Source organism: Mastigoproctus giganteus, chromosome 10 (genome assembly GCF_048544385.1).
Source record: "Mastigoproctus giganteus isolate SK-2022 chromosome 10, ASM4854438v1, whole genome shotgun sequence".
Lineage (NCBI taxonomy): Eukaryota > Metazoa > Arthropoda > Arachnida > Uropygi > Thelyphonidae > Mastigoproctus > Mastigoproctus giganteus.
Genome location: NC_143584.1, coordinates 149,371,764 through 149,397,988, shown reverse-complemented (window position 1 = coordinate 149,397,988; position 26,225 = coordinate 149,371,764). Strand labels below are relative to the sequence as shown.

At 35.6% G+C, this 26,225-nt stretch overlaps 1 protein-coding gene across 2 annotated transcripts in view; it reads right to left on the bottom strand.

Moving 5' to 3' along the window:
- Positions 1–26,225, bottom strand: part of Ubr3 (Ubr3 ubiquitin ligase) — a 452,715-nt gene that overhangs the window by 239,323 nt on the left and 187,167 nt on the right. For both annotated transcript variants that reach the window (XM_090383419.1, XM_090383420.1), the window contains exons 14-16: positions 19,431–19,576; positions 12,750–12,916; positions 6,031–6,178 (exon numbers count right to left, since the gene is read on the bottom strand). In XM_090383419.1, coding sequence (XP_090239545.1) covers positions 6,031–6,178; positions 12,750–12,916; positions 19,431–19,576 — 461 coding nt within the window. The remainder of the gene's footprint in view (positions 1–6,030; positions 6,179–12,749; positions 12,917–19,430; positions 19,577–26,225) is intronic.

Below are 26,225 nucleotides of genomic sequence, written 5' to 3'. Positions count from 1 at the left end.
AATTTATGTAGTTTCAGTGATTCACTGAAAAGACCTACGCATTTGAAGTAAATCTGTACTTGATGTATTCATCAAACCTTTGCTCAAATAAAGGACAAAATAAAATACAGTGGTGTACAATCACTACATGTAATTAAGTAAGATTGTGTGGCGCAAACATGAAATTGCTGCTTTACTAAAAAAAAATAATAAAACAAGATGTGTGCATGTTACATTATAGTTGTGCAATGGAACTGATTATAATTTAGGCTAATAAAAAGAAAAGCTGGGTGTATATGTTGCAACAAGTAGCACAAGTTTGGAGCAATGTATATAATTGTTGTGATTTATGCAGTGATGTAGTTAGAAATAATAATTTAATTATTAATTTATTATATAACATACAGGTATAAAAGAAATATAATTCTGTGATCTTTAGCAAATCTAATGGAAACTCGTGTTTGGGTCGCCATTAGATATGATTAAGTTTATTAAGGTTGGAAATTGTTGTTCTAGCTCATGTGCTGTGAATTCATTTGAAAATATGAAGGTTTTTTTTTTTTTTTTTTTACAAACTTGAAATAATTTTACTAACTTGAAACAAAAAAAAAAATAATAATAATAAAGAGAGCAAGTTCACTTTTAGGTTGAAAGGAAGTGGATTTTGCAAGTGTTTGTCAACAAACATGTTGTTGCTAGCAGTTAATGATATGTTAGTTCGACTGTATGTAATAAGCGTATTCATGTATGCTAAAGAAATTTTTATGTACAGGTATCCCTCACATTACATGATTAATTGGTTATGAGATATTGCATAAAGTGAATTGACTTTTATGTGAGTAAAATAGGGATGCATTCCAAAATGAAAAATAACTACCTAAAATTTAGAAAGAAATTAATTTATTTGTTATTTTTTAGTACACTGATACTGTAATTAATTTAATTCGGATGATGAATCGACTGATACAGGCCTTTTTCTTTCTCTGTAGGGTTCTTTGTAACAAGCCAAAGAGTTCTGAATCTCTCTAGAAACTCTAGTGCTTCTTTCTCTGTTAGGATCACTCTCATTACTAATGGCATTATCAATTGCACTAAAAAAATTCATCCATTTGCTTTGTTGAAAGGTGTTTAACTAGTTCAACAACAGAGGGAGTCATCATCATCTTTATTTAAACCTTTCTCCAAATCAAGAAGATCCTCACTGGTGAGCTCCCCTGTGGGATAGAAGCAAATAACCATACTCGTGGACAATGGTCTCATTTACATCTTAAAATCCAACTCTCCATGCAATGGCAATAATATAACAAGTTGAATTGGAAAGTTCAACTTCAGGATCAAAGTCATGAGACTTAGTGACATCAGGGCAAATCACTTTCCAAACTCGCATGCTGTGAAACTTCTGCCCATGCATCTCCTATGCCGTCATTCACTTTCTTGATGTTATTGTTTTTCCAAAAATCTTCCACAGAAAGTTGATCTTTGCCACTGGCATCCTTAACCAGCTAAGTAAATGTCTTCCAGAGACAATAACTTTTGAAAGTTGCAATGACACACTGATCCATAGGTTGGATAAGAAACATCACAATTGGTAGCAGGAACATAACATTAATGTTTTCATCAACATCAATGATGCTTTGGGTGTCCAGGTGCATTATGCAGGAGAATTTTAGAGGGCACATTTATCCTCTCACAATAAGTGAACTCCATTGTGAATCTTCAATTCACAATGGAGTTCCCTGGAAAAGTAGGATTCAAAGCCAGCCAATGTAATCTAAGCTTTCTTGTTAGACTTCATACAACAAGAAAATGCTCCTTAGAATAACCTTTCAGTGCTTGTGGATTTTTGGAGTGATAAACCATGAGGGGTATTTTATGGGGCATTCCATCCTAATGGCAATGTAAGGTGATCCTTGAAAGCTTTAAAACCTGGGGCCATCTTCTCTTGTATTAAGACAAACATTCTGCTTGGCATGTGCTTCCAGAACAATCTCGTTTTATCCACACTGAGGCAAATAACCATGCTCTTCAATTGCTGCTCAGAGTTGTGATGGAAAGTTCTCAGCAGCAACTGAAGCAGCTGCTGCAGCCTTGCCTATTAGCTTAAGGTTTTGAAATCAATGTTTTTTTCATTTTTCTATGGGGTAAATTTTAAGTTGCACTACAACGTAATACATTATGCAAATTTAAGAAAACAAAATATCGTTTGTGATGCTTCTGATTCTGCAGCTGCAGAGTGACTGAACAATTACAATATCATATGCTTACAGTGGGGCCCATGGTGGTTAAATCATAGATGTGTGTCTACAGTGATTGGGACCAGTTTTTATTTTATTTTTTTAAATCATGTTGTAGCAAAAATGCTAAAGTGCAATCTTGTGTAATGAGGGGTACCTGTACAGATTAGAACAAAAGGGTGATACTCAAGCTGTATGACTGAAGAGTATATGCGAAAATAAAAGATCTATATTTTGTAGGAATCAATATGTTTTGCTTGTTTTTCTTTGCCATTGGTTCATTTCCATTGTCTTTCTGATTTAATACTTTTTTTCAAAAGGAAAAGTTTCATAACTGTAAACAAATGAAACTAAGTTGGGAACCTCACTTGGAAAAAATAAATAAAAAAAAAAAAAAAAGTAAATACTTATTTCAACTGGCAAAAGCCTATAATACCAAATCTTAGCTCATATCAAATATTGGAAGATTAAAAAAAAATTGAAAGGGATTGTAGGCTTTTTGCCAGCTGAAATAATTATTTACTTTTAAGTAATTTCACCAGATATTTTGCAGTCTTCTGTCCTAGACTGAATAGAAATATACTGCTCAGTATCAGTTGAAACAAATTTTTCCTTGCTGTTGTTGATTTTGCAAAAGAGGTATTCCAGCATTGGTAAGATTAAGCAAAATGCTTTGTTCTTCATTCTTGTGAAAATCCAAGGTGAGATGAGTTCAAGGAAAGTAATAAATTCTGCATGAATTTCTGCTGTTCTTCATTAAGGTTATACTGTTTCAAGAGATTTTATAACTTTAATCCCCTTTGCAGATTGTTCTACAAATGAATGTTTTGGCATTCCCTTATATGATTTAGAAATGTAGATTGAACTACCTTCTCATATGTTATTTAACCCATCATCAAAAACTTTCCATACAACATCTTTGCATTTAATCCTAATATAACCCTGACTACCTTTAAGGAAAACTGTTAGGAAAGTCAGTAGTGATAAGTCTATTTATAATCTAAACCTACAAGGATGGATAAAATAAGAACAACGCAATGATAAGAGCTACAGGTATGCACTAATATGGCGTTGGTCCACCCTTTGCTTTTAGAGCAGCTTGTATTCTATGTGGAATAGATTTAAATAAAACTTGGACTGTCTTAAGAGGAACTGGCCCATACTTCATGGAAAAATGTTTCAAGCCCCTTGAGCGATTAACATAGAGGAAATCTGCTTCTTTCTCTCTCCTCTCCAAAATGTGCCTGCAGTGGCTCAATAAAGTTTTAGTCTGGTAATTTTGCAGGCCATGGGAGATACTTAGCTTCTCATGCTCCTCAAACCAAGATTAGACACATCTGGCTATATGTATTGGGGCATTATCATCTTGAAACATGACAGTGTTGTGGGAAACAATGTTTTCACCATAGAATGAACCTGGTTATTCAGAATACCAAGATAATCAGTGGTAGTAATTTGCCACTGATTATCTGGTGATGACAGGATCTAAAGAATACCAAAATGATTCTGTTGTTCAAACCATTGTTGATCCTCCTCCATGTCTGATAGTTGGCACAAGACAATCAGGGTGACGTACTTCCTTTGGCATTTGCCAAATGCAAACTCTCCCTGATGTTGGAAAAAAGTGTAAATGATGACTGGTCTTGAAAATGACATATTTCCAATTATCAAGTGTCCAGCTCTTTATACCATTGTTTCCTCTTATTAGCAATACCATCAGTAACGAGTGGCTTGGCAATAGTGGCCCGGTCATAAATTTCAGCTTTATGAAGTTTTCACTGAACTGCTAGAAACTGGAATGCTGAGACTCAACATTAAGTTCTGCAATTATTTATGAGACAGTAATTTTGTTTTCAGGCTACAGTCCTTTTCAGCGTCCAGCAGTCCTTTCAGTCAGCTTTGATTTTCTGCCACAATTCGTCCTACATGATTTTTTTTTTCCCTACTTGGTGAATGCAGACATCACTTTTGATACAGTTGCTGGATATATTAAACAAATAGCAGTTTCAGTCACCAATACCCCTGCTAAATATGCACCAACAATTTGACTTCTTTGGAATTCAGACAAGTCAGTCATGTTCTTCATTAGCCTTTTTATATCACCTCTAAATAAATAAACTTTTTACATCACCTCTAAGTAGATAAATATCAGCTCTCATTGTGTTTCCGTCACAGTACTCTACTTGCAGGAAACAAAAAGAAATCATCACTGCATGTTTATAAATACATCATACAGCCATTAGAGAAACTATTACTTTTATATCAGGTATTTCCATTATTTTGTCCATCCCCTGTATATATGTATACAATATTAAAAAGTATAACACCTTATGGGTTTGCGAAAAGTTGATTTCCTGTTCTAATGTCCTAAACAATTTATTTACAGCCAAGGAAAGTGTTTATTATTGTAAGTAATAGGCACTTTCCTTGCCATTTCACAAAATGAAATGAAACACAAAACACAAAATGGGTATTGAATTAAAAACAGTAGAGTAAGAAAGGAATATGGGAGTTACGATATGGGCAGATATGAAATTTTCTGACCAGTGTAAACAGGCAGACAGGAAAGCCTATGATGTTCTATCAATGGTTTATTAAACATTATTCCGCAGAGATAGGAATGTCATAATCCCACTGTAAAAGACAATTGTAAGACTGCATTTGGAACACAGTGTCCAAGTATGGAGCCCTCATTTGGGAAAAAAAGAAAAAAAAAAAAGGACATTGAGTTTCTTGAAGGGGGTCCAAAGACAGGTGACTCACATGATGAAATCAGCAAAAGGGGTAACCATATGAGGAAACAATTTGATTATGTGGGCTACAGAGCTTGGAAAACAGGCACCTTCGAGGGGACCTGATTGAGGTTTTTATAAACCTCAATCAGGTCCCCTCGAAGGTGCCTGTTTATTATAGAGAGGTTATTAAATGGAGGTGGAATTTTCAGTGTTATAAAGAATTCCAGAACTAGGGGCCATAAATTCGAATTACAGAGGAAGAGGTTTAAACTAGATTCTAGGAAGTTTTCTTTTAGCCAGCAAGTTGTTGATTACTGGAACAGGTTGCTTCCGCAGACAGCTGAGGCTGACAGTTTAAAGAAATTGAAAGGTCAACTGGATAGTTACCTACATGAGTAGGGAAGTGAATAATTTGTATTTTCTTATCTACTTTTTTTTTTTTTTTTGGCTGGTGTAGCAAGAGCCTGTGGCTTCCTTGCACTACATGGTTAGAAAGAAAACATTAAAATTAAGCAATATAAAATACTTTAATTTGACTGTCGACTATTTGTTCAAGAGAGTCATCAATAAAAATAAATTATAACATTTCTGGAAATCCATACAAATCATTAAAAACAAAGAAAATATTAAACAAGTATTAGAAAAGTGTTAATGTTCTACTGTAAAACAGTCAGAATGGTAGGAGTATGTAGACAGTACTTTCTTTTATGAAATAACAACACCGACAAACATATGAACTATGTAACACAATGGCAGTAACTGGACATGCAACAGAGAAGAATGAATCAGGACGTTACATAATCACTTTCACTGCACAATAAGGAAAAAAAGCGATAACAAAAACCAAAGCATTGATTACAATAAACATTTTATTGGCCCCCTATGCCTGTTTGTCCCCTGTGTATATGTCTGATTGGGACATGATAAAAATGATAGCATAATACAAATTATAGTATTGTTTGTGATCACAATAAATAGAGTACACTGTTTTATTAGAAGACTATTATTTTCAAGTAAAAGTTGTTTTATTAGAAATTTTAAATAAAATAATCAACTTTTTGTTTATATAAATCAATTCTTACTCTGTATAATATTATAAACAGGACAGAATGCATTGTGCGTGATTTTAGCAACTTGCATGGATCAATGAAAGTTGTATCTGCAGTACTTAGGATTCTAAATGGTGGCCACAACGAACCTGATCCAGTGAACTTTCCAGATTGCCTTGCACTGTAAAAATAAATAAATAAATAAATAAATACAAAAATCTAAACCAAAACCAATAAAATAATATAATTAATATTAATAGAATACTTGAAGATATTTTATTTTTGAAAGTGGTATCTAACTTTAGCTTTTAATAAATTTGAATTCCAGGTGGAAATGTTGGGGGGGGGGGACTTCTTTGTAATAAAAAAGGCAAGGGGGCATAAATGGTATCACTTCCGAAAATATTAATCAGTAGTATTAATATTATAATAGCTAAATGATGCAAGGAAGCCAACTTTTTCTAAATCTTTCAAAAAGAGAGATAATGTTCCATACCTTTTTGCCAAAAAGTGATTATCTAGTTCTGTTCTGAACTTTCCTGAACTCTCTGCCTCAGCCATTGTGGCAGGAAATTCATTCCAATGATCTACAACATGCTGCACCAAAGTAAATTTCAAGAGATCCAGCCTTCTGTTATTCCCTAAAATTTTGTATTTGAGGTTTTTTTGGCACAAGGGCCTCTTGGACAATACTGTGCCTGTTCATGGTTTAGGTATCACAGATTTCACATTATGATTAAATGCCATTATACAAATTTATGCGTTTTAAATACTTAACCAGATCCTCGAAATATGCTTCATTCCCAAGAATATGTGATAAGGTTAAGGGTTCCTGCAAGTTGGAGAGAGAGCCAAAGCTGGATTTTCGGACAGATGAAAGTTGGGGACATTCAATGAGAATATGTTTTATTGTTAGGTGCGACTGGCAAAAGAAGCACTGAGGAGGAGTCTCGCCCAAAAGCAAATACAGATGAGTTGGATGTGAATGACCGATGTGGAGCCTTGCAAGAATTACTTTTTGTCGCCCAGCTTCTTCTAAAACTAGATGTCCACAGTTGTGGTTTTTTTTTTTTTTTTTTTATCTGCAACAGTTTGTTGATTTGAGTTTGCCAGAGGTGAGACCATTGTTTCCAACATGGTTTTTTTTTTAATAATGAATTTGTAGTCAGTGTAGGGAACTTTCAGTTGACTGTAAGATCCAAAGTTGGGATGTTTAGCAGCCTCATCCGCATAATCATTACCTTGGATGCTGACATGGCCAGGAATCTAGCAGAAGGTAACCTTGTGGTTGGATGTTTGATGGTAAAATAATTTAGACCGGATCTCTTTAAGAACAGGATGAGAGGGAGAAAGGGTAGATTGAATGGCAGTGATTGCACTTAAGGAGTCTGTATATATTAGAGACTGTTTGATATGATATTTGCTTGTTATCTAGAGCCAGTTTTATTGTAAATAATTGTGCAGTATAGATACTGCATTCAGTGGGAAGAGAGGCAGCTGTTAAGAAAGTGTAAGAAACTGCTGGTGCACCAATAGCCTTATCTGTTTTGGAGCCGTCGGTATAGATGTGAACTTTCTCTGAGTTTTCCAAGGAATGTAATTTGTGTAGCTGTTGAAAGTTGGTATTTGCCAGGGAGGATTTCGCCCATCTTGAAAAGAAATTGCCACAGAGAAGTGTGAATTCAGTCCAAGGAGGTTCAGGAGTAGCAAGGCCTAGGAATATATTCTTAAAGTTAATTTTCCAACTGATCATAAGTTCTTGCAGTCGAATCCCTGTGGGGCAGTTTTCATTAGATTTATTATGATATAGCAGGGTGTGTTGAAGATCCAACAGATACTGCCAGCTGGGGTGGGCTGGAGTACTTTCAATTTGTATTTGTATTCCCCTGGTTCCTCTCCCTTCTACTAGTGAAAATATACCTCTCTTATTCATTTTACTGATTCCTTTCAGGACTGTAAAACAAGTTTACCCTAAGATGCCTTGTCACCAAGCTTTGCTGTCTGCATCTTGTACACCATTCTTTATATGGACACTGATTAGCACCCCTTACCAATCTGTTTGACCCTTTTTGAACCAAAGAAGAACAAACAGATTGGTAAACCCTTTCAAGAAGCTCTATGTCTTTCTTCAAGTGTGACCTCCAGGTGTGATAGGACCAAGTTGTTGCTGCACCAAAAATTTACCAAACAACAACAAACAATCTCCAGATCTGAACACAAAATTCTAAATGACGTCTCACCATCACCTTATATAAAAGGACCATAATATCCTTTTCGCTACTTGTGAAGGCAATATATATCACAAACTGTACACCGTGTGTCTTGCCAGCCATCTGTTTACACTGCATGGAAAATTTCACAACTGGCTGAACTACAACCCCTAGGTCTTTTTCATCCTGAATAACTTCACTAACTTAACTCTTCTAGCCTATAACTCCTGGATTTCTGTTTCCTAGGTGCAAAACCTTACATTTAGAAGCATTAGCTGCTATTTTTCAGAACATTTGTTCAACTGATCCAAGTCATTTTGAAGCAAACTATCCTGATGCTGGTTGTTAACTGCTCTTGCCACTTTTAAATCATCAGCAAAAACTTTGACAACTTCCCCTGCACTCTCTTATCAATGTCAATAAGGAAGATAAACAGAGGTGGCTCCCAATACTGATCCTTGAAGGATTCCACTTGCAACACTAGTCCAACCTGAGGAATGCCTATTTATGACTACACGTCTCCTATCTTTTAGTCAGTCCTGAGTATTACATTACTTGTATGATCCAATAAAGGATCATACCAGTAATCCAAATCTTCTCCAGTTTATATAATAGCCTTTCAATTTATATAATAACCTGTAAAAAGCATATACTTTTTCTGTATTTAGCATTTTCGAATGATTAAATCTTTAAAACATTTTAATATTGGCACCCACAGCTAAAAATCGCCTGCACTAATAAATTACTTTTATTTAATTTAAGGCACATACATTTATTTTATTAAAGAATTGATCTTTTATTTTGTTTTTCTGATTTGAATATTGAGCTGCATATCTATTCATTTGTGGAAAGTTAAATGCAATTAAAATCAAAAAGGATCTTGAAACCATTACTAATATGTCTCAACTACAGAGATAATAAAAAAAGTAAACAAATTTGAATTAAAGATGAACTAAAAATTAAGCTAAATGAAATTTAATTTAAAAAGCATGTATAAAAGTATATGCATGCAAGGTGTACTGGATGTGACTGAATGATAGAATCCCTTCTACCTATAGGCATCTTCACCACATGCCAGCCAAACTTTTGGCTGCTGCTTTCTCTCCATGGCTCCACATTACTCACAGCTGATCTGCTCATGGATGGAGGCACAGACAATTCCAAATACAGTATGTACACTACACTTGGGACACAGCATTACTATACATGCCTGGCAGAGGTTGTTACACAGAATAATGTGATATTAAGAAAAAGGCAAGAAAGCAAGTGTATGAGCTCATGCAGCATCAGCCAAAAAAAAAAAAAAAAAAAAAAAAAATCACACCATTCCCTCCAAATGCCTGTCCAGTTCCTCCTTAAATTTATTCAACCTATCAACTTCCACAATGACAGATGGAAGTTTGTTCCAGCAATTAACCACACGCTGGCTAAAGGCAAATTTCCGCATAACTATTCTACATCTGTCTTTTCTTAATTTGAATTTATGCCTCCTTAGATTCGTAATCTGAACAAGTGGAAGGATCCCATCAGAATTCAGCGTGCTCAACCCATTCAAGGCCTTATATACCTCAATCAGATCACCGCGCAGGTGCCTAGTCTCCAGCCACTGCAATTTGCAGAACTTAAGCCTCTCTTGGTAAGAGGATCCCTTCATTCCCCTCACCAAGCTTGTTGCCCTTCTCTGTACACGCTCAACTAAATCTACATCCTTCCTAAAATGAGGCCTCCAGACCTGTACGCAGTACTCAAGGCGTGGCCTGACCATTACCTTATACAGAGGGGCAATCACCTCCTTCTCCCTGCTACCAAAATTCCTATATATCATTGACAAAACCTTATGACCTGCCCTGGCAGCCTGTCTGCATTGCTCAGAAAACTTCATATCTGACTGCACAATTACTCCAAGGTCTTTTTCATTTTCTACCACCTTAAGTGTAGTACCACACAGTTGGTACGTTTCTCTGGGGTTACTTCTACCCATATGCAGTACTTTGCATTTGTCAAGGTCTTCAGTTGCCACTTCTTAGCCCATCTGCCCAAATTATCTAGATCCTGCCGTTACTGTCATTAACAATCCTGCCAACCTGTGTATCATGTGCAAACTTCAACATTAAGCCTGTCGAAGGCTTAATATACAAAACAACAGTGGACCTAACACCGAACCCTGTGGGACTCCACTAATAACATTAGTCCACGAAGAGCAGCACCCATTGATTACCACCCTCTGTCTTCTCCCACTTAACCATCCTTTTATCCATTGTAGCAACTTACCCTTAATACCATTCTGCTCTAATTTGTACAATAGATGCGCTTCCATGCGCAACAGTGTCAAAAGCTTTCCTGAAATCCAAATATATGATATCAAAATTATTTTTTGCATCGTTCTTTTGTAACCACATCATAATATCCTATCTAATTTGTCAGACAAGACTTTCCCTTAACAAACCCATGCTGTGTCTGAATTATTGCTGCAGTCTTGTCTAGATGATCCTGCAATGCATCTTTAACCAGTGACTCCATTATTTTACCCAGAACAGAAGTTAAACTAACTGGTCTGTAATTACTCGTGTCACCCTTCGATCCCCCCTTTGTGAATTGGGGATACATTTGCACATCTCCAGTCCGTGGGAACCTCCCCCGAGTCCAAGGATGCTCTCATAATTATGGCTAAGGGTTTGCTTAGTTGCTTTGCCGCCTCCTTTAATATAACTGGATAGATCCCATCCACCCCAGGTGCTTTTCTTATGTTTAACTTCAACAATTTCTCTTCCACTTTGCTTTCAGTTATTACAAAATCATTAAGTATCCTGCTACAATTTGATAACCTTCTGCCATTTTCAAACGTTAATAATTCCTCATGTGTGAATGTAGATGCAAAATACTCATTTAGTTTGTTTACTCTCTGAGCAGGATCATCAACAGTCAAACCATCGATGTCAAGTGGACCAATCAGATTCATCCCCTTCCTTTTAGAGTTTATATAAGTAAAGAAATCCTTGCTGTTTTTCTTAGCATCTTTTGCCAAGGATTTCTCATAATCTGCCTTCGCCTGCCTAACCTCTTTTGTGATGCATTTGCACTAATTTGTACATAGTACAACTTTCTCGCCAATTCTAGATTAGCAAAGATGAGATATGACTTAAACGATGCCGCTTTTGCAAATAATTTGCTAATCTAGAATTGGCTGTGTACTAATATGATGCATTTGCACTAACTTGTACATAGTACAACTTTCTCACCAATTCTAGATTAGCAAAGATGAGATATGACTTAAACGATGCCACTTTTGCAAATAATTTGCAAAATAGTTAGCAAAATAAATCTAAATGATAAATATTCACATGTAGCTGCATTATAAGGTTCTAAAAATTGGGTTAAAAATACATCCTAACAATCCCTTGTTGTCATAAAAGTTAAGTTTATTCTATAAAAAAACTATTGCTGTTGTAAATACAATGCTTTATTTTTGCAGTTTTTATAGTAACCAACTTGGGGGGGAAAGCAATTTGATTAGTAATCTCTATTTGGCTGTTATACGTTTCTGTAAGTTGTGGTGTGAAAATGAGTCAGTACAACCAACTGGGATACCAAAGTTTAAAAACCAAAACAAAACAATGATTGATTACTGTTATGAGTAACGTATTTCATCTGTAGAGTACTTATAGTGTAACTGACAAGAAAAATTCATATATGGCTGCGTTATGAATTTTAAATACAGGATTAAATATTTATCACAATTAATTTATTTCATGCTATGAACCAAAATACAACCTTCTGGTGGGTTATACAGCATCTTTCCTTTACAGGAATGATTAAACAAATTCTCAAAGTTGACTCTCATCTCTTATTTTACAATGCCATTGTGACAAGTTGCTCTTATACTGCACCACAAATATATCAGCACTTTCTATATGAGAGGTATAATTGGGCTTTATGCAGTGAAAACCACTCCAGCCACAGCTATTTTAATAGTTGTCGTCTCGTCAGTTAGTAGCCAGGTGTTTTATCAGCACAACATGATAGAAATCATTGGTGGGCTGGTGATAGCCCAACGATAAGTTAAATTATAAGGAGAAATGCTAAATGGTATGGAATACAACAAATTTTCTTAACGTAGTACTTTAGCCCACTTGCAAATAACATAGAACTGCTATCTTATTTTACAAATAAGAAGGTAATCTTTGAAGTTCATAAACAATTTTTAATGTGCCAAAATTGCAAAACAGTATATATGCTGTTGTTCTCTAATTATAATTTGAAACTCTAAAGCAAATATTCTACTGTTCTTCCAATACCTTTCAACATGGATATGAAATACTTTATTTAACTGCATTTAATAATTTTTAAGTGAACAAAAGAAAGCTGGATATCTGAGATATGGAGTCCAGATATTTGGATAGTTAATGGTAACTGAATTCTTCAGATTTTAGTATCTGTGATGAGTAATTCTTGATAATCATCTATCCTAATATAAAAAAAATAGCAAAGAAGAATAACAAAAAACCTTATTTTTATGAATTTTAAATGTATCAACCTACTTACAAAAGACTGAACCTATCTAAAGAAGACTGGTAGTCTTTTCGATGCACAGCTCTCAAAAGGACATGAACAGGATCATATTCTTCTTCCCAAATTTCAGGTTTAGGGACATACATGCCCTGCAGCATAGTGCCTCCAACTTCAAAATTAGGTGCTTTATAGTCAGCAACCTGAAATACAATAGCACAATACAACTGATTACCTTGTATATGTTGAAAAAATGAAATATAAAATGAATAATAATCAGGAAATTTTTCTTTCTCATTTGTATATACAAAATAAAGATTCTGAACAAAAACAGAATACTCAACTTAAGACTTAGTTAAGTCAAATATAATTGCTGGATGACAAAACATAAACATAAAAATTAATTAGCTGGTAAGAAGACACAAATGCTATATAGCTAATGATGACCAATTATTCAGCTGCTAGTCAGAATACAATTATAGGGAAATATCTAAATGAACAAACAAGACACAATGGTAAAACAATATGATGGACATGATTCTAGAATGTTAAAGAAGGTAGAAATGTATTCAGTAAGCAAACTGCAAAATGATCTTACTATAGTGTCTAATTGGGCAGCGTCTTCATCAGTAAAGCACACATAGAACCAAAGAGATGTAACAAATAGAGAAAAGACATGTGCACGAAAAAAGTCAAGCCTCTCAAATAACATAGGAAATATGCATACATATCACAAAATAGCTATAATTCAAGAAACTTCAAAGCACTATTACCAAATGGCTTATGAAAATTATAGGGAGACAGGGGAGAGAATTAAAATTGTCAGTTTACAGTTTAACTTCTTTGTAGTATCCTAACTGACTAATCTTGGCCATTCTAGTGCACATTACTGACTAAGTATGTGCAGGCACATAAACTGTTTGTTATTTGGTTTTTAGGAGCATTAGCAACTAAGGCCATATTGCTCCGGGAATATGCGGTGGTCATTCCCTGACCTTTCCGCATCCTCCGTATTTGGTGGTGACGGGCTCGAACCCCGGTCTAATCAAGAAGCGTGTGCTACGCACTGCTGCTTCTTCCCACCTGGCTACGGAGGCGCAGGCACATAAACAGTCTCTAAAATATAATGCGATAGTACTAAGAAATAAGTCAAATGTTATCTATTATGAAATACAGTAGAATGTCGATTATCCAAACTAATTAGGACCAAGGTTGATTTGGTTAATCAAATAGTTTGGATAATCAAACATACATGAGAATACTCAGTTTATACGAAACAAAGTGTGATTAGGCCTACAATTAAATTATTGTACGCAAGGTTATTACCACTGCTGTATTTTGAAGTATGAAGTATTATAAAAAACTAATTGATTTAGGAAATGGTTTGTAAATAATAACCAAAACAATGTATATTATATTTATTTTGAACTTACCTAACTGTTTTACATGGTTTCAACTATAAAAAACCACTTTTTTTTTTTTTTTTTACATAAACAGAAATAAACAAATTCAAGTAATTGCACACACAAGAGTATAATGAATCTTGGGAAGATTTATTTTTTAAAATATGTAATCTTGAATTTTTCTTTGAACCATGCAAGATTGTCTTTTTTTTTTTTGCAGCAAAGTCTCTAATTCTCTCTAATAACAGTGTCTCCGTAGAACTGCATTCAGACTGTTGCTCACACCATGCCACTGCAGTTTCTAGTGTAGTGAAGGCCTCATGTGAGTAGGCCCGCTTCCTCTTCTTCTTAGTCATCAGAATCACCTTGGTTAAAGTCTACAAGTTCTTCACCCTGGACTAATGCAACAATTTCTTCTTCGGTTAAAATATGATAACCAGGATCATCAGCATCATTGTTTAACCATGCCTCTGCATCATCTTGCCTGCACTCGGAAAACCCAGGAATCCCTTGAATAAAGTTACAATCTCACTCGCATCTTCGTTTAAATCTTGCACATGTGTGGCCGTCTTGTCAGCAGCATCCCAAAGTTTTTGCCATGCCTTTTTCAGATTTCCTTGCAACAACATGTTCCAGGCATCTGCTAACATGCAGCGACAATCCTTAATGTTGAGCTTCTTTGAAAACTCAACTATGCTCTCTTCATCTCCCTCTGGTAGTAGCAAGCAACGCAAGACTTGTTTTTTTTTAGTTTTTCTATAACACTGATCTATTGCTTCAGCAGGGCTGAACATTTTGCAGCAAAAACCTGACAATGGAGTTCTCGTCAATTGTATTCAGTTTTTCAAGGAGTGTAGGATGGTGCATTATTGATAATTAGCAAACCTTTACCAGATTTACCCTCATTTTCTCAATGCCTCTTCACACTTGGAATAAAATCTTGGCTAAACCATGCCAAAAAAATGTTGCAATTCATCCAAGCATTTTTTTGTGCTTTATATCGTACTGGTAGGCAAGTTATACCTTTAAAGCATCTTGGATTCTTGCAGTTTCCAATCGCCAACAATGGTAAAACATGCTGTCCACTTGCATTTGCACACACCATAACTGTAACACACTGTTTGTTAGCTTTGAAACTAGGAGCAGCCATTTTGTTTCATGATGCAAGTGATTTAAGAGGAGTGACCTCCAATTAAGACCAGTTTCATCTGCATTGTAAATAAACATCATCCTTGGCAAAACTTTCTTCTTCTACCATTTTTAGAAAAGACTTTAAAAGCTTTTTAACTCCTGTATTTATAAGATTTTTAATTCCTATAATGACAAATTAAGACTATTTCTATGCTATACTGCAGGTGGTCTCAAACAGGTGGCCCGCGGGCCGCATCCGGCCCCCGAAGCAATTTTACGTGGCCCGCAAATACATTTCAATTATGTATTTGTTGTAAATACGGTGCTTGTAATTTTAGAGACATAGAGATATGGACTGAGCTTATGTGCGCGACTGCTATTGAAGGAAAAAGAGAGAGAATGAATAGGTTGGGGCTTTGTCTTTGTCACTGTATGCTTGTATGCCAGGCCACATGACTGGGGTAAGGTGGGAGAACTTCCCACGTCGATACAATCGGTAAATTTAGTTTGCCAGCCGACAGATGGTGGCGCTTCAGTATTCTGGTATTTCTGATTTTTTCTATTGAGTTGGTACTTCTGATATATATTTTCCTTGAGTCAGTCACTAGTTGGTTAGCTGGATGCACAGCTGCACGGTTCATATTGCTACATAGAGGGAGACAAACTAATGTATGGCCCGTCAGCTTCTTTCAGATCATGCATTCGGCCTGCATGCAATTTGAGTTTGAGACCACTGCTATACTGTATATAGCTTCAAATAAATAATCAGAAACGAATGCATTAAGCATTCGTTTCTGATTATTTATGGAGTAATATTTCAGCCAGCATAACAGCCAGTGTACTAAAAGTAGATACTATAATTTTTTTTTTTTTTTTTGGGCGGCAGTGGTTCAGATAATTGACATTCGGATAATCGACATTCTTCTGTATATGATAAAATATACCGAATATAAGATGGATTTCGAACAATCAGTTTTTTTTTTTTTTTGTTTTTTTTTAACACATCATTGGTTATGCAGAGTAAATTTTTAGAAATAAAATTATATGTTTATAGCATGAATAATAAATTTATTCATAATACAGCTATAAAAAAGGCCTTTGTAATGTAAAAGATTAAACATTCTGATTTTTACAATTTTCAAAAACACAGCATGGCCACTAAAGTTTTACACAAAATTCAATCCTCTCCCTGAGACCAACTAACTACAGCCACAATTGAAGAGGACTTTTAATTATTCCCCAGTCTACAACAAGATTCAAACCCTGCAAATGAGCGAAAGTAGTGAAATCAATAAACTGTCGTGGAGGACACGTTCTCTTTAACTCCTTGAATATCTTGATAAATCTTATCTTAACTTGTTCAATGCCTTGTTTAACATTTTTCCAGAAAAACATCAAAAGAATCTTGAACAAATAACTGATGACAGGAAGTTCACTAGTTCTGATGGTGTTGTCTGCTTGTTAACAGGAGAAACTTTTTACAGGGATAGGATACACTTAAATAGAAGAGGTGAAAGATTATTTGCTGATACTATTGAGGCAGTGTTAGGTGGGTCAGAACACTTAACTTGGGGGAGGTACACACATAAATAGGATAACGACAGCTGCAAGCAGAGGTGTAAGTTATTCTTGCACTGTTTCTATTGGAACACACAACAGCCTGAAGCAAATACATGGGCTGCATTAGGGTTATTAACAGAGTAAGAGCAGGTGCATAATATATAAATTTGATGAATCCGAAGTACTTATTATTACAATACTGAATGCAGATATCGTAGGGATATCGGAGAGGTGGTGTCACCCAGGCATCAGGGATGCAGAATTTGAATATGGGGGGTACAGCGTATACAGAAAGGACAGACAGGAGAGGAAACTATTAATACTAAATACTAACTCTTGTGCTCAAGGGTTGTGTAATTCTTCAATTGTTTGCGTTACTTTTTTTATGCTTTCTTCATTGCACTAGTGCAGAGATTCCCAAACTTTTATACCTTGTGTCCCCCTCATCTTCCAGAACAATGGCAAATAAGCAGATTTGACATACAATTTAGCTATGAATATGGATACTTTTATAAATTAATATGTACTTCAATACATTTAATCTCAAAGATTGTAATAAAATACACTTCATACATGAATTAGTGGCATGGTTTGTCCACATTTTGTTAAAAAAACTGCTTCATAAAAACAACATGCACCACCCAAAACCAAGTGTGCTCCACTCTGGGAACTTTTACATAAGTGTTTTTCTTACATAGAAATTTCTACATCTAGTCATCTGCTAAGAAGTGAAACAAATCTCTGCCATATAATTATCACCTTCCATTTATTCTACTTTGCTAGCTCAGAATGGTACATCTGTTTGATAAGCACCAACCTGAATTTGTTATCAATTCACAGGAAAATCTGGTTTATATTATACAAACTGCAAATCTTCCATGGAAAAGTTCTGAGAAATTCAGGCAACTGCTGAAACGTTATAGGCTTTGATTGGGCTTGGCATAAATGTCTTTGTCTTTTAGGTAACACCCATCTTATGGTCACCCTATGTTTTGAACTTGGGTGGTTAGCTTCTTTTCTGGCCTCTCACCTGAAAAGGTGTAAATAAATTCCTCTTGTGATCAATGGGATTTGAATTGAAACCCTGTCTTCTCCAAATGGGTGGCAATTGACAAATCCATTTAGCCATGGAGGTACCTCTCACATTCACTACTGGTGAACTCTGCAATATTTTAATATAACTTAATCAGTTATATTATATTTTAATATAACTGATGAAGTTCTCTAAAATTCATATATCATTCTCTTTCACTTTCCACAACTTGTATTGATGATAAGTAAAATCATAATTTTACATCACTTGATAGTTTTCGCACATGCGCAAATTTATAAAAACCTAAAATGCTCGCTAATCATAAAATTACATACTACACGCGCACATGTCACAGAGTATGACATGTATCACAAGAGGTACCAATAAATATTCATAGTACAAAACATTATGATTTATACACCATTGCATACTTCTGAGAATAGATGAGATCATATATGATTAAAAACAAAATCTTGGCCACCAAAACTAAAAAATTTTAGACAGATTACTAATAGCTATCAGACTAACAATTACATGGAAAGAAATAAAAATAATTGTATAATCCTAGTTATTCAGTAGGTGCAAGATACAAATAGGTAAAAGGTGGGCCACCACTGTGTTTGATAAAGCCAAAATTACTACTAAGGAACATGTAATCCTTTGCAGAGAGCTTCACATTCCTAAACTTGCAACATAAACAGCTCAGCAGGTAAATTGAATACAGAAAGGATCATAAATTAGTGTTACCAGATGTTCCTGTTTTTTTTTAGGATGTGTCTCTGGAAAGGTGACTCACAAGAACTGCAATTCATCAATCTTCAGATTACTCTTTCCGGGTTAGTACTCTGCACATTTCATAACGAGCTAACCCTGGAATGGTCAGCAATAACAGATCCCCCCTTACCATTATTTGGCTACAAATATAGCTATAATAGTGTTAACGGTTAATATGAAAGTGAGTGCCATAAGAAAGGTAAAAGAAATGTGACCCTGATGCTATGACCAACATATAAAATAACTTTTTATAGCTTCATAGCTTGAGGCTTTTACCCTAGACTTAAATATGCCTGTTTCATTTACTGCGGCATCTTGCATCTCACATATTGTGAATATACCTCGTCACTGGGTTGTTAAGGTCTTCACCTGCCCACCAATGAGATCCCAAAAAGGATCAAAACCTGGAGCTGGGTTAAACTCATCTACCCAGAGCTAAAATTGAGGCTTTTGAATTTTCTATGCTGAAGTCACATTTGTCTCTCAATTTTAAGGGGAAACCATATCATAAATTGGACATACAACATTATTTTTACTTACAAATGGAAAATTCTGATATTTAAAAAATCCAAGTAAAAACATACATTCTTTTCGTGAGATCTTTTCTCAAGCAAAATAAAAGAAAAATAAATAAATAAAACAGAAGTAATGAAATATTATAAGTTAGAACAAGAATCCTCAAATTTTTCAGTAATAGAACAATATTATAAAGACAAATAACACATCTTGGATACAAGGAAAGTTACCAGTCTCCCTGTCCTTAACCTCACTATTAAAAGATTAATTATTAAACAATCTAATAATAAAAATATTTACTTTTGCTAATATGCTTTCAAATTCACGGTTCTGTGATGAGGTACCACATGCTTCAGGTAACAAATCCATAAGCTGAGAATGGGTTCGATCACTCATGCAAAGTAGAGATATCATCTCTTGCCTTGTTACTTCCTCTTCAGACTGACCTTGAAGAATAAAAGATCAAAGAAACTATATACAAGTAACTGTCAAGTTTTTGTTTTATTTAGTGTAATTATCATATTTAAGAGACAATTATATTAATTACTAAAGAAATATGAAAAACAAATGTTTCATTTGATCTGCCCTTATAAATATATAGAAGTACCCATAATTCCAAAAGTGTTAGTTCATTTGATTCACCTGTATATACAAGTGAATCAAACGAGCTAACACTTTTGTAATTATGGGTGCTACAATAAACAGATTCTGGACATCTCTATGATCTTGTAACAAAAGGAAATATATACTCTTGATGTAGAATTCTGCTGGTGAAGCCAGTCTATCATGGCCTCCTGGATATCATCACCAGAGTGAAATGTTTTCCTATTAGGGATAGCATTTATCTTTGAACTGCTTTATCAGCAGTTCAAAGATAGAAATTGCAAAGGGAGAGGTCAGGACTGCATGGTGGATTTGCAGTTGTTCCGAACTATGTTATGTTACCGTGCCTAATTGACATTGGGTGTATAAGGTTTTTCAATGTCACACAACAAGACAACACCATCTATTAAAACAGTCAACTGCTTACTCTTAATGGCCTGTCACAACCATTCCAGTGGAATCAATTTCTATAATGAACACTCTTATACCGCATGAATATCAAGATAGTTTATTTAGCTATTAACTAAATCACTATACATTACGGTAACATTTCGGGAACTTGCCGGACCCATCCTCAGACCTCACATAGGCTTCTTTTTTTTTAATGACAGAAAGAAAAAAGAATAAATCAAAATAATATTATGTTAAAATTAGTATTACATATACAAAACTTCTAGTGGATAATTACTATATACAATTTATACATAGTACATTATATATTATTAGTTGTTTACCTATTCTATTCAAATTGAGCAGTATAATTACAAGGATAAATAAAATAAATTGAATAACTGAAATTAAAGTTAATCAGAAGTTCTTACCTATTGCCAGCCTCCTGCTTGCCAAATGTCTCAGTTCAGACTACACGTTCTGGAAAGTGTGAAATCGACAGTTTATTTATATATGAGGTTTCTAAATAATTGTCCAATAGCAAAATGCCAAGTAGGATATCCTGGATACAGTAATTTTTTTATTGTAGCCTTGAGGTGGATGAATTCAACCTCATCCTCAGATCCTCTGTAAGTTGTACAGCCTATTTCTAGAGGTGGTGGTGTGTGTGGGGGGGGAAGAGTTGAGATTAGGCTGTTCTGGATTTTGGAGTTTTCTTTCTTGTTTCTTCATGTCTTCCTCTATTGTCTTTTTAAATATGTTAAAATATTGTTAGTTAAATTCAACCCCTTGTTTTGTTTACAGAAGTGGCCTCAAACATTTTTATAAAGAATGCTTCCTTAAATTTTCTTTTGTTGTACTGGTGGTCTGTGGAAAGGACTCCAGTATTACTGAACTGCTATATGTCCCTGCATTGGAACACATGCATGGCTGTCAGATTTTTTACCCCCCCCCCATATTTAAAGTCTTTATTGTGTTCTTTAATTCTGGAACTAAGTCTTCTGTATGGCTCTCCTAAGAATGTACTGCCACATTTGCAGTCTATTTTGTAAATAGGGCCTCTAGGATTGTTAGTGTAGCTGGACTGGTGTTTTAGAATCTCTTATGGATGCCGATCCCTTGAAGAAAGTACTTATGCCATATTTCTTTGCTTCTTTTGCTATCTTTTCACTAATGTTGGGTATATATGGTATGCAGATGGTGGGTCTCTTGCTATTACTTGGTTGAGGATGGTTCAAGGTCTTGGAGCTGTCCTCTATTGTTTTCTTATTGATATGCAGGAGGTATCCATTTCTAAGGCCTAGTCTGGTTATAGCTTCTAGTTCCTGTTGGAGGTTTTCTTTATTACAGATCTGGTAAGCTCTTAAGATGAAAGATTTCAATACTCCACCTTTAGTTGAGTGAGGGTGGCATGATTTATAATTCAGTGTAATCCTTGTATCTGTTGGTTTCTTGTAAATTTCCATTTGTAACTTTGTAGGTTTTCTTGTGATTAGGATATCTAGGAAAGGTAGGCTGCCGTTGTCTTCTATTTCAATTTTGACTTAACTTTACCTTCTGGTGGTAGTTGTTGAGCACATCATAAAATTTTTGCAGCTGTTCAGATCATGGCTCTAGATTGCAATTAAATAATTATGTACTTGCTCCAGACCTTTGGTTTAAGGGGTCGTTTTTCAAAGAATTTATTTTCCAAGTGGGTCATGAATATTTCTGCCATGAGCAGAGAGAGGGCACTTCCCATGCTCAGGCCTAAGATCTGTAAATAGAATGACCCATTAAAGGAGAAGTAGGGTTTCCCTTTCAACAAGTTGATGAGGTGTATTATCTCTGAAATGGGTAATGGTTTTGGGTTTCCAAGGTAGATGGCCACATCTAGTTCTTTTTGAAAGCATGACTTTTCTTCATCTAGATGTATTTTTCTGAACATAGAATCTACATCAAACAATGCCAAAATGTCATTTTTATTTATTTTTACCTCTTTCAATCTGGAAATTAGGTCTTGGTTGTTCTTCACGGTGGCTAGTTCTTCAGTATTATTTTGGAAAAGAGTTGTACAAACCATTTTGAGACCTGTCCAGGGTGCGATTCAATTTCTTGTGAAGTTCTTCATCTATATACTTGTGGTCTAGTGTTTCATCATAATACTGGGCACCATTGGGCAACCAGACGTTTGAGAAGTAGTTCTCTTCAGTTGAAGAAGAATGTCAACATTACCTACCAGCACTGTGTAAACAGATTTTTTTTTTTTTTATATGTTTCAACTGCTGGTTTATGAATGTTTCTTGAACACTACAACTTGTTAACAATGATCCAATCCAAGAAGCTTTCACACCCTTCCCATTAGTGCACCAGCTGTTCCATGCACATACCAATGTGAGCTGCTTGTTGTCTGTTGTGGACATGAGCTTCCACGAACGCAAAGTTTTTAATAATACTTAGATGCTTTATTGACTTAATTGTTAGATTAAATTATTTTCTATAAGTAGCTTATAGACCTAGTCAAGCTCCATGGTTTATTTTGAATTTAGATAGCATGATTTGGAAAGTAAATAATACCTTGTGTCTGTAGATTAACCGTTCGTAACTTGCCGCCATTGTTATACGATACAACGTGTGCTAGCGTAAGGTTTAACGGAAAACTATATAAAACGAGTATAATAGTATCAATTAATCAGTAAAATTTATTAATCTTATTAAATTTCATTGTCAATTGAATTGTACTTTTTTAACTAAATAAATATAGCAACCTAGTTATTACAAATGTAACATCATAAATTAATACATATAAGTTAACAGGGGATAAGAAAGTCATATAACGTAACTCGGAGATAATATTCGATAACGAAATACATATATATATAGTGTTATAACTGCATTGGGATATAGGTTTAGGGTTATATTTGTATTGGAATTTTATTGAACTTGAATAAAAATCATGACTCAGACCAGAGCAGGAGGCTCAAACTAGTGGAAGTGCTGTGGCTCAGGGAAGAACTGGGGGGGGGGGGGGGTAAAAGTGAAAGGCAGAGGTAAAAGTGATTCTTGCACTACTTCTATTGAAATGCAATTGAGCAGCAGCCTGGAAAGCAAGGCAATGGGGATTTCCAGGACTGCTGGAAGTCATAGTGGAACAAGTAAATACGTGGGCTGTGTTAACTAAAAGTAGAAACAGGTGCATGTATACCTGCATGTACACCAATGCTAGGAGTATAGTTAATAAATTCGATGAGATTGAAGTGCTAGTCAAGACATCAAAGGTAGATATTGTTGGGATATCAGAAACATTGTGTAACACAAACATAAGCAGTGCAGAACTGGAATTTGGGGAGTACAATGTATACAGAAAGGATAGACAGGACAGGAAGTGAGGAGAGGTTATGCTGTTAGTTAAGAAAGACATAAAATCTAAGGAAGTGCATCCAATTAATATTGGTGGACAATGTAATGTTCAGTCTGGTATGACATAAGCACTGGAAAAGAAAAAATGAGAGTTGGTGTGTGTGTTATAGGCCTAATGAATCTGTTGAGTATAATGAGCAACTGTGCAGAGAAATAGAGTGGACCAGTAAATTAGAGTGTCATATAATGGGGGATTTTAATTTCTCGGATATGGAATGGAATTTGTAGGTTGGTCACTCACACACTAGCAAGGCTTTTGTGGATTTATTTTGTGGATTTATTGGATGATTGTATTCTACAGCAGCATGCTTGGGAGGCAACTACAGGGAGTAATACTCTTGATCTGATTATCACTAGTGATTCTTCCTGCATCAAGAATCTGCAGATAAAGGAACCACTAGGTGGCAGTGATCACAGTATGATGAAGTGGGATTTACTCAAAGAGGTAACTACCATCAGGGGTAAAGGGAAGGGTTTTTGCTTTCGTAAAGGTCACTACGGTGGTTTGAGACAGTATTTAAATTCTATACGATGGAACCAACTGATGATGTTACCAACAGCAAATTCAAAATGGGAAGCATTCAAAGAATTAATCTTGGAAGCTATTAGGCTTTTCATACCAACTAAGAAATATTGTTCAATATTTAGGCCTAAATGGATGTCAGATGAACTAATTAGATATGTGACAGAGAAGAAAAATGCATGGGATACATATAAATTAACATGTGACACAGAAGCCTATGATAGATATAAGCTGGTCTGTAACCAAGTTACAAAGGAGGTTAGGCAGGTGAAGGCAGATTATAAGAAATCTTTGGCAAAGGAGGCAAAGAAAAACAGCAAAGAGTTCTTTACTTATGTAAACTCTAGAAGGAAGGGGATGAATCAGATTGGCTTCCTTGATATCGATGGTTCAACTGTTGATGATACTGCTCAGGTAGGATCGTCAAAATGAATATTTTGCATCGACATTCATACATGAGGAGTTATTCAGGAAGGGGAATGCCAGAGGTGTATTCAACTCTGGCAGTAAGCTAGATAATCTTGAAATAACTGAGAGTAAAGCAGAGGAGAAATTGTTGAAGATAAACATAAGAAAGGCACCTGTGGTGGATGGAATCTATCCGGTTATATTAAAGGAGGTGGCAAAGGAAGTAAGCAAACCCTTGGCCATAATTATGAGAGCTTCCCTGGACTCAGGAGAGGTACCCATGGACTGGAGATGTGCAAATGTGACCCCAATCCACAAAGGAGGATCAAAGGGAGACACAGGTAATTACAGACATGTTAGTTTAACTTCTGTTCCAAGAAAATTAATGGAGGCACTGGTTAAAGAAGCATTGCAGGTTCATCTAGACAAGACTTCAGTTATAGCTCGGACACAGCATGGGTTTGTTAAGGTGAAGTATGGTTTGACTAATTTGATTGTAGAGTATGATGTAGTCACAAAGGAACTGGATACAAAGAATAACTTTGATATAGTTGTAGTAGTAGTGGCATGTGATGCAAGAAAGAAAGTGTATGAGCTTATGAACCATCAGCCAAAAAAAAAAAAAAAAATTCACACCATTCCCTCCAAATGCCTGTCTAGTTCCTCCTTAAATTTATTCAACCTATCAACTTCCACAACGACAGATGGAAGTTTGTTCCAGCAATTAACCACACGCTGGCTAAAGGCAAATTTCCACACATCTATTCTACATCTGTCCTTTCTTAATTTGAATTTATGCCCCCTTAGGTTCGTAATCTGAACAAGTGGAAGGATCCCATCAGAATTCAGCGTGCTCAACCCATTCAAGGTCTTATACACCTCAATCAGATCACCGCGCAGATGCCTAGTCTCCAGCCACTGCAATTTGCAGAACTTAAGCCTCTCTTGGTAAGAGGATCCCTTCATTCCCCTCACCAATCTTGTTGCCCTTCTCTGTACATGCTCAAGTAAATCTATATCCTTCCTAAAATGAGGAATCCAGACCTGTAGGCAGTATATTGTTTTTTTTTTTTTTTTTTTTTGTTATTTGGTTTTTAAGAGCATCAGCAACTAAGGCCATATTGCTCCGGGGATATGGCGGTGGTCATTCCCTGACCTTTCCACATCCTCCATATTTGGTGGTCACGGGCTCGAACCCCGGTCTAATCAAGAAGCGAGTGCTACGCACTGCTGCTCCTGTCCACCTGGCTACGGAGGTGCCTGTACGCAGTACTCAAGGCGTGGCCTGACCATTGCCTTATACAGAGGGACAATCACCTCCTTCTCCCTGATACCAAAATTCTTATATATCATTGACAAAACCCCATGACTTGCCCTGGCAGCCTGTCTGCATTGCTCAGAAAACTTCATATCTGACTGCACAATTACTCCCAGGTCTTTTTCATTTTATGCCACTAAGTGTAGTAACACACATTTGATATGTTCCTCTGGGGTTACTTCTACCCATATGCAGTACTTTGCATTTGTCAAGGTTAAACTTCAGTTGCCACTTCTTAGCCCATCTGCCCAAATTATCTAAATCCTGTTGCAGTAGCACACTGCCATTCCTGTCATTAACAATCCTGCCAACCTTTGTATCATCTGCAAACTTCGACACTAAACCTCATATACCTTCATCAATATCATTGATAAATATACAAAACAACAGTGGACCCAACATTGAACCCTGTGGGATTCCATTAATAACATTAGACCACGAAGACCTCTGTTTT